Here is an 8,439-nt window from a genome sequence, read left to right as displayed (position 1 = left end):
CGCGAGATTTCCGGGACTCGACCTGCCGTGCACGTCCAGGACGCCATCTTGAGAGTGGCACACTGTCTTAGAGTACGGTGTGGGACCGACATCTTAAGCAGGTCAAAGCGGGTTGCGTTAGCCTACGCTTGCACGCGGCCTTTTCCGGCCAGGAATTCGTGCTTGAGTTTAGTCAACGTCATGTGCCAAGCCGTGAGGAGCCGGGGAATTGGCAAATAATAACAACAAATTAGCAAAAAAAATCAAACTTTGTCTCATGGACCCTCTAAAACATTCCTAGGAGGTAAGTACCCTCAATTTTGCAACCGAGGAAACTAAACCTCAGAAAAATAAACTAACTGGCAAGTGGCAGACCCAAGAAAGCCCTCCAAGTGTGGGTGACCCCAAAGCCCTTGTTTTCCTTTACAGTCTAAGCTGATTTCATTGGGGAGTTTATATATTAGTAATTATTTGTCAGAGAGGTGGCAAAGAGGACCAGGCATGAGGAAGCGATGTGAAAAATTAACCTGATGGAGGGGGAAAAAATCAGAAGCTTTTAGAATTCATTGCTAAAATTTGTCGCATAAGCACTGAGACACCTGGATTGAATTTACAGACATTTAATATACACCTAGTTAGTTACAGGGGAAGGTGCTGCTGTGGGCCAGGGCGGGGCTCACCAGACGGCTACCGGCTACCGGGGAGTAAATACACCCCAGGGCCATCGCTGCAGGAGCACGCACTCCACGTTGCAACAATCCCAAATTGAATCCAAGACAGACTGGGGGAGGGGCTGCGCACTCTATACAAGTGTTTCCCCTTCTATCAGCTAGGTTCCTTTCAACAGCAGTTCTTTAAAATAGGATTCTACATATCAAATGTCTCTTGACACGGGTGCAGAAAGACATTTACTCCAGAACAGAGAGGGAACAGTAATATTCTCCCCATAGAAAGTTCTTTGATGTATCAGTGGTTCTCAACTCTCAACCCTGGCACCACATGAGAATACTTGAAAAGATAAGAGAGAGAGATGCATAGTGACCCCAAACTGGAAACAACCCAATGTCCACCGTGAGGAGAATGGCTACACAGTTGCGGTGCCTCCTACAATGGAAGAGTAGCAAACTACTGGTACACACCTGAATGAACCTCAGAAACACCATGCTGAGTGCAAGAAGTCAGACACTAGGATATGTACAGTATGATTCCATTCATATGAAACTCCAGAGGAAGCAAAACTAATCTATACAGACAGAAAGCAGTTGAGTGATACCTAGGACTGGAGGTGGAGACTGACTGGGAAGGGGCATGAGGAACTGTGGAATTTTCGACGGGAAACGTGGCAACGTGTATACGTTTGTCAGAACTCATTGAAATGTACACTTAAAACGGGTGCCTTTTACTATATAGAAATTATACCTCAATAAAGTTTATTTTAAAGATCGAGATGTTCAGGATCCACCAGAGACCAATTATCAAATTCTCTGGGTTGCGGCCTGGCCATCCGTATTACTTGAAAGTTCCCGCAATGGTAATTATTTGTGGCCAGGGTTGTGAGCCACGAGACCCTCCCTGTCCTCAAGGGGTGGGGATGAGGTTAGAAGACACCTGTGCCGTGCTCTGTCCCTTCCTGGAAGAGGAGAGAGGAGGGCGTATCTGAAAGAGGGAAAATAGAGATAGATGGGTGCCAATTTATTGAATGCACCCCCCCCCCCCCAGAAGGTCAAAGAGTTCAGGCTTCAGATCTCACCTTATTTTCTTCCTTCTTTCCTCTTCTCCTTGCTTCCCGGGCTCCAGGGAGTTGGGGGGCAGGGTCCTCTGGCCTAGGAGGAGACGGCTTAGAGTTTGGGAGCTAGGGCTGAAGACCAGGTTTTTCCCTCTCTCCACCCAGCCTCTCCAGGAGTACCAGGGAATCTGTGTCCTCTGAGGCTCATGCTGAGGGCAGGTGCCGAGCACAAGCCCCCTGTAATAACTCCAAGAGTTTGGCCAGAAAGAGAGGGACAGGTCTCTGGGGATGTCCTTCACAGGGTGGACAAGGGCCCGGGCCAGTCCCCCACAGCCGGGACCCCAGGGCATCCAACAGACGCTGTAGTCGGAACACAGCAATTTCCACAGATGGGCCCTCTTCGAACCCTATCACAGACAGCTCCAGCCGAAAGCAGCCTAGCGTCTCCGCAGGACACACCTGTGGGGACAGAGTGACCTGATGTCTCTGGGCAAGGGCCTGATCCCTAATCCCCACCCCCAGGGTTTCTGACTTGTGGCCTGGGACAAGCCCCTTCACCTCTTTGGGCCTCAGTTTCCTCATCTGTAAAACAGAGCTGTGAATAATCTACCTTTAGGGCTGACACTAGCCCATACTGTACCTGTGTAAATTAGAAAGACACTCCCTTAAAATACTTCTAAGTGCTGATTTTGTTAGAATGAGACAATTTACTGCCATCTGCCAGAAATTGACAAATATGTCCAGGATATGAATACTGTAGATGCGGGATCCTTGTGCAGTGTACAACCTTCACATCCATACACAGTGCCCTTATCTACCTCATAGGGTCAGTGTGAAGAGTAAGTAAGCTAATATGTTTAAAGCATTTAGACCAGTACCTGGCACAGAGTAAGCACTATTTAAGCATAGCTATAATCACCATCATCATCCTTTGTTGTTATTCTGTGCCAGTCACTGTTCTAGGTGTTGGAAACAGCAGGGCACAAAATATATTTGTAAGGCTGGGGGCTGGGTCAGGGATTGGTCAGCGAGAACACCAGCCCCCAGCATATGTGTGTTTCAAGCCTAGTGGATTCGCTAAACTTCCAACTTCAGTAAGGAGCTAAGGAAATACTCACCGAGAAATCATCTGGGGTGTAGAGAGTGCCATCATTTTTGTTTCCCTACAATTTGGGGTAAGGAGGAAAATCAGATCTTGGAAGGGGAAAGCCTGACCCTTCCTCAAACATGCCCCCCACCCCAGCCCCTCCCTGCCCTGTCTGCTGGCTCTCCCCTCCCCCTTCCTCACCAGCATCTTCATGATGGCAAGAAGGAAGTAGAAAGGCTCCCGAGGGCAGAGGGGTGGTCCTAGGCCCCCCAAAGGCCGCATCAGCAGGACAATGGTCCAGAGAGGCCATATGGGCACCCTGCCCATCCCCAGGCTTTCTCTGGTCCTGGGCCAGAGTCCTGGAAGTGAGAGGTACAGAGAGAGGAAGCAAGTTGGAAGACTGGAGTGGGTGAGGGGGGAACTGCCCCTCTCCCTGCCCTTCCCCCAGTTCCAGCTCTGCTCAATCCTTAGACACTCAGGGAATCTTCTCCAAAGGCCGAAGAAGATGGTGACCCTAGAGTAGGGAGGGCCTAGGCCAGAGGGCTCTCTGACTGCCCCACCCTCCCCAGGGAAGATACAAGATTTAGTAAGGGCGTAAGGATCAGCCCAGAAAGACTAGAGAGCTTGGAAGCTTCCCCTGTCTCCCAAACAAGCCTGTAAGGCAGCACAGTGTGTGTGAGAGTGTTTGCATCCTGTGGCCTGTCTCCTCATTGGGAAACACCTGTGCTAGGCCTCATCCGGGTCTGCAGGTGCGTATGGGGGCAGGGGGGTCCTTGCTCTCTTTTCTACTCTATTTCTGTCTCAAGTGTCTTGGAATCTCCGTGCCGGCCTGGACCTGTCTTCTTTCTCCAAGAGGTGGCCTCTCTGCCTCTGAATCTCTGTCACTTGCGTTTTCCGTGTCCATCTCTGACTGACCCAGGATCTCTCTTCTTTCTCCTCTTCTTGGTCGGGTCCATCTGTCTTTCTTCTCCATGTGTGCCTGTCTCTCTCCTGTGCTGTGTATCTCTCTGCATGTCCCTCCAGGTCCTCCTCTGGGTGCTCCCTTCCTCCCTCCCCCTCCCCCCCTCCCTCTCTCACCCTTTGGGAGCTGGACTCTGGGCTGGAGGATCCTCCCTCTGGCCCCAGACCCGCCCTCCAACCTCCACCTTATCTCCACTCTCCAGGCACCAGGTGAGCCACCACACCTTTTTGAACCTTGGACCCCAGACCCAGTGCTGCTAGAGAAACTGAGGCAACTGTGGGCTTTCTGTAGCCCTGAGAGAGGAGCTTCTTAGCTGGGAAGGGAGCGTCCTGAGTGGGGGGAAAGTCAGGGGGCAACTCAACCCCGAGATTCCTCAGATGGGATGGGGTGGGGGGGGCTGGGGATGGAGAATTCTATAGGGAGGGGCCTGGAGAGGAGGGAGATTTTGGAGAGTGAAGAGATTATTTGGGGGATTCTGGAGAAAGAGGGATTCTAGGTAGGGACCCTGAAGAAGGGGATTCTGGACGGAGGGTCTCTGAGTGGGGAATTCTAGGGGAGGCGAATTCCAGGGGAGGCAGTGGCTGGGAAGAGGAGGCTCTGAAGGAAAAGGAATTCCTAGGAAAGGGAGATTTTGAGGGAGAGGGCTCTGAAAGGGAGGAAGATTTTGTGAAAGGGGATTCTAGGGGGGGCCGTTCTGGGAAAGGCGAATTGAGAGGAGAGGGAGATCACGAGGAGGGGGATCCTAGGGCTAGTGGGTCCTCAAGAGGCAAAGCTTCTGGAGGGAACGATTGAGGGGAAGAGGGCCCTGGAATGGAGGGAGATTCAGGGAAAGAGAGAGTCTAAGGTGAGGGCTCTGAAGAGGGGGATTTGCGGGGTGGATTTCTGAGAGAAGGATTCTGGGAGGAGGAGACTCTAAAAGTAAGGAAATTCTGCTGAATGGTAGATTGTGGGGAAGGGGGAATCTAAGAGGAAAAGGATTCTGGGAGAGGACTCTGGAAGGAGTTGGGTTCCAGGGGGTAAGATGATTCCGAATCCTGAATCTGGGAATCCTGCCTGGTTTCTTGTTGAGGGTTCTGGAGGGAAGATTCTGATGGAGAAGGATCCTGGGAAGAGGGAGTCTAGCTGGGAGGAAGATTGCCGGTGGTGAGGGCGGAATAAGAGGCCTCTCTCCAAGACGGTGGCAATCCAGTAACTGGGCGGCGGAGAGAGGTTATTAAAAAGCCGCTATGCAAATGAGAGGCGCGGTAACCAATGAGGACCGAGGATGTAAATAACAGCCTGTCCTCACCTTTCTTCTCGGTCTCCACCCGACATCCCTCAGGCCCCACCCCTTCCACCTCCCAGGCCCCGCCCCCTCCGCTCCTGGGACCCGCCTTCCCGCCGCCAACCCGAAGTCCCGCCCCCTGGCTGCAACAGGAGCCGTAAAGCTCCCTCCCGTCGCGACGCAGCGCTCAAGGCGCCTGCGCAGACCCTGAAAAGCGGCCGGGGTGGCCTACAGTTTCCCTTTTCCGGTTCGGAGCCGCGCGGTGAGGAGCAGTCGTCCACGCCACCAGCCATGCCGTCCAAGGGTCCTCTGCAGTCGGTGCAGGTCTTCGGACGCAAGGTGGGACAGGGGTCCGATGGGAGGGGTCAGAGGAGGCCGGGGTTTGGGAGAGGCCGGCGGGGAGGGGTCTGGGGTGGACGTGGGAGCCGGGGCTCGGAGCTCACGTGGCCCCGTCTCCCCCTCGCTTTCCACAGAAGACGGCCACAGCCGTGGCGCACTGCAAACGGGGCAACGGCCTCATCAAGGTGAACGGGCGGCCCCTGGAGATGATCGAGCCGCGCACGCTGCAGTACAAGGTCTGGAAGGGGGACGGGCGTTTGGGTTGAGTGGAGGGCTCTGGAGACGGAGGCGTTGAAGGAAGTGGGTTCCTGGAGTTTGTGGATCCTGGAAGCTGAAGGATCTGATATCTACGAGGGGATGTTTGGAAGCTGAGTTGGGGACAGGAAAACGAGAGGTATTTGGCGACAGAGCTGGGTTTTGGGGGTTCAGGAGATGTGGTAGAGCTTGGTTTGGGAGCGTGAAAAGGTGGATGTTGAAGGTTAAGGGCTGCTTTGCGCCCTGGTATTTGGAAGCCCATTCACCTGGGGACTGGACTGCAAGGGGATTGCCAGAGTTTATACAGCCTGATTTCTTGCAGTAAGCTCGTGGAGGACGTGTGTCATGCTTACGATTTACTGCCCCTCTTTCCCTCGTAGAGGATATGCTCCCTGAGGACAGGAATCAATGTTTTGTTTCTCAAAAGATTGTATGTAAAGTAGGGTCTGGATCGTTGTGGGTACTCAGAATAAGTAGTAAAGAACAGGAACAAAATTGGGGTCTTGTGCTTGGCTGTGAAAGGAGTTCCTCCCCTGTCTGGGCCTCAGGTTCTTTGGCTCAGGATGGAAAGAGACTGGAGTCTGATTTCTGCCTCTTCTAGCTCTGTTACTTGAGGCAGGTAACTTCACTTCTGTGGCTCGGGTTCATCTGTAAAATGAGGATAACTTCTACCTTGCAGAGCTGTTGTGAGGATAAATGAGATGCATGTGTGGGAATGCGTTGATTTTTCCCGGAAAGTCTATTAGTTTTTATTTCTCTCGATGAAGTGTAGTCGACATACAATATTAGTTTCAGCTGTACAACGTAGCAATTTGATATCTTGATCCATTGTGAAATGACCGCGCTACGTCTGGTTACCGTACGTCATCATATGAAATTACAGTTTTGTTGACTGTGTTGCCTTTGCTGTCCATCACATCCCTGTAAAGTCTATTAGTTTTTAATGTGGAGAGTAACATCTATGTTGCAGAGTTAGTTGCAGGATTTAGAAAGGTAGCAGCTGAGATTCCTTTGTGTAGCAGATAGTGACTATTGTGTCTTAGTGTTGTTGGCTGTCAGTTTATTGGAAGGCTTTAGCCTGTGTTGAGTGTGGGGACACAGCAGTGACCTAGTTGACCCCAGGCCCTGCCCTCACGGAGAACAGTCCACTCACTAGGGGAGACGGACTGGATCCCGTAGCAGACACTGCTCCAGAGTCGCCAGCCCTGGGATGGGGGAGCCCCGAGAATGTTTCTGGCTCAAACTTGGGTGAGAGGGTGAGGGCAGGTTTCTGGGTGGGGCCGGGGGTAGGGGGAGAGGGGAAACAACCTGAAGTAAAACAGGAGTGTCTGGGCGCAGAACAAAAGATCTGGAGCTGGCCGGGGGAAAGCATAACAGAGGTCATAGTGCAGTGTAATTTCTTTGGAAATCTGGGCCTCAAAGGCAGGGTAGAGAGCTCAGGAGGGGAACCCAGAAAAAGCAGCTAACAAAGCCCAGGAGTGTCTCTTCACTGTTTGAGGGAGCCTTAGTGGCTGCAAAGGTTTTCCTTGTTGCTGAGCTGAAGTGCCAGCCTTCCAAGAACCAGTCTTAGAGATGGGGAAAGATGGGGAATCTGAGAGCAAGAGAGGGACGCAAGTAGGGAACCCAGCTCAGGTAGCCTTCAGGAATCTCTCATCTGTCTTCAGAGCCTCGCTGTCTCTTGGCTGTGTCGTGGGCCTCACGGTGACAGCCCAGCCCTCTTTCTCTGGTACTTGGAGGCCAGTGGTGGCAGAAGCCATTTGGAGAGAAATAAGGGGGAATGTGCTCAGTGAGGTGGCTCAGCTGCCCAGCTTATGATCCAGAATCCTCTCACGCCCCCTGTTCCTTTAGCTGCTGGAACCTGTTCTGCTTCTGGGCAAGGAGCGGTTTGCCGGCGTGGACATCCGAGTCCGTGTGAAGGGTGGTGGTCACGTTGCCCAGATTTATGGTGAGTCCCAGGAACTGGGCCCGTGGGTGGGAGGTGGCTCTGAGAGCAAGGCCTCCTCTGGGGCCTTCACAAAGCTGATGTACCCTTTTGTGTGTGTTTTTCTCACAGCAATCCGCCAGTCCATCTCCAAAGCACTGGTGGCCTACTACCAGAAATGTGAGTAACAGTGGTCTTTCCATCGGGTGCCGGGCGGGGGGTGCAAGTCGAGGACCAGCTCTGGCATTTAGTCCTGGGAAGTAGGAGGACGTTTCTGCACCTGTCTAAATCTCCATCCCTCTCAACCCCAGACGTGGATGAGGCTTCCAAGAAGGAGATCAAAGACATCCTCATCCAGTATGATCGGACCCTGCTGGTAGCTGATCCCCGTCGCTGCGAGTCCAAAAAGTTCGGAGGTCCTGGTGCCCGTGCCCGCTACCAGAAATCCTACCGATAAGCCCATCCAGAGGATCGGGGTTCACCTTTATAATAAACTGGTTGTGGGGTGTGAGGTTTCAAGGACTGTGCTGTGGTCTTTTGTCATGGGTCTTTGACTAGAAGGAAGGAAGAAGCTCCCCCAGCTCACTGCCCGTCTGGATTTTAAGCCTTTCCAGAAGTCACCACTCTGGGGTTAGTGCGCATGGGTGGGAGGGGCAGGCGGGAGCAGACCTGGTCTCATCCCCCTGCGCCTCCAGGGGAGTCCTTTGTGTGGGCAGAACTGAGGTCGGGGGGACCGTTCTAGGCCACTGGTTGTGTGGGGTGTCTTGGTGAGCTTGTCTTTTTTTTCAGTCCCTTTGCTGCTGTTTTAATGGCACATGGGAGAAGAGCAGGGGACACGTGTAAAATCAGTAATCTTTAATACACAGAAAGTGAGGAGAAACCACCTGGGTGGAGCCAGAAGTCAGGG

The 8,439-nt window shown here is 52.7% G+C and overlaps 1 protein-coding gene and 1 long non-coding RNA gene across 2 annotated transcripts; one reads left to right on the top strand and one right to left on the bottom strand.

Annotated features, from left to right (window-relative positions):
- The first annotated feature begins 69 nt into the window (after positions 1–69).
- Positions 70–8,051, top strand: RPS16 (ribosomal protein S16). Its single transcript, XM_008532088.2, has 6 exons — positions 70–283; positions 5,075–5,356; positions 5,491–5,592; positions 7,460–7,556; positions 7,665–7,712; positions 7,844–8,051. The coding sequence occupies exons 2-6, from the start codon at positions 5,309–5,311 to the stop codon at positions 7,987–7,989; spliced, it is 441 nt and encodes a 146-aa protein (XP_008530310.1). The 5' UTR covers positions 70–283; positions 5,075–5,308; the 3' UTR covers positions 7,990–8,051.
- Positions 1,375–1,853, bottom strand: LOC103558862 (uncharacterized). The gene is made up of 2 exons (XR_011522288.1): positions 1,730–1,853; positions 1,375–1,635 (listed from the first exon to the last, which is right to left on the bottom strand). It is a non-coding gene; the product is annotated as an uncharacterized lncRNA (long non-coding RNA).
- Positions 8,052–8,439: the final 388 nt, after the last annotated feature.

This window comes from Equus przewalskii, chromosome 9, assembly GCF_037783145.1.
Source record: "Equus przewalskii isolate Varuska chromosome 9, EquPr2, whole genome shotgun sequence".
Lineage (NCBI taxonomy): Eukaryota > Metazoa > Chordata > Mammalia > Perissodactyla > Equidae > Equus > Equus przewalskii.
The sequence above is the reverse complement of the archived record's forward strand: the minus strand, read 5'-3'. Positions and strand labels throughout refer to the sequence as shown.

Bases quoted from the DNA above. Each gene is read 5' to 3' on its own strand.
- RPS16 (XM_008532088.2), top strand. From the start codon at position 5,309: ATGCCGTCCAAGGGTCCTCTGCAGTCGGTGCAGGTCTTCGGACGCAAG. The intron at 5,357-5,490 runs GTGGGACAGGGG...CGCTTTCCACAG, and splicing joins TGCAGGTCTTCGGACGCAAG to AAGACGGCCACAGCCGTGGC. The intron at 5,593-7,459 runs GTCTGGAAGGGG...CTGTTCCTTTAG, and splicing joins CGCGCACGCTGCAGTACAAG to CTGCTGGAACCTGTTCTGCT.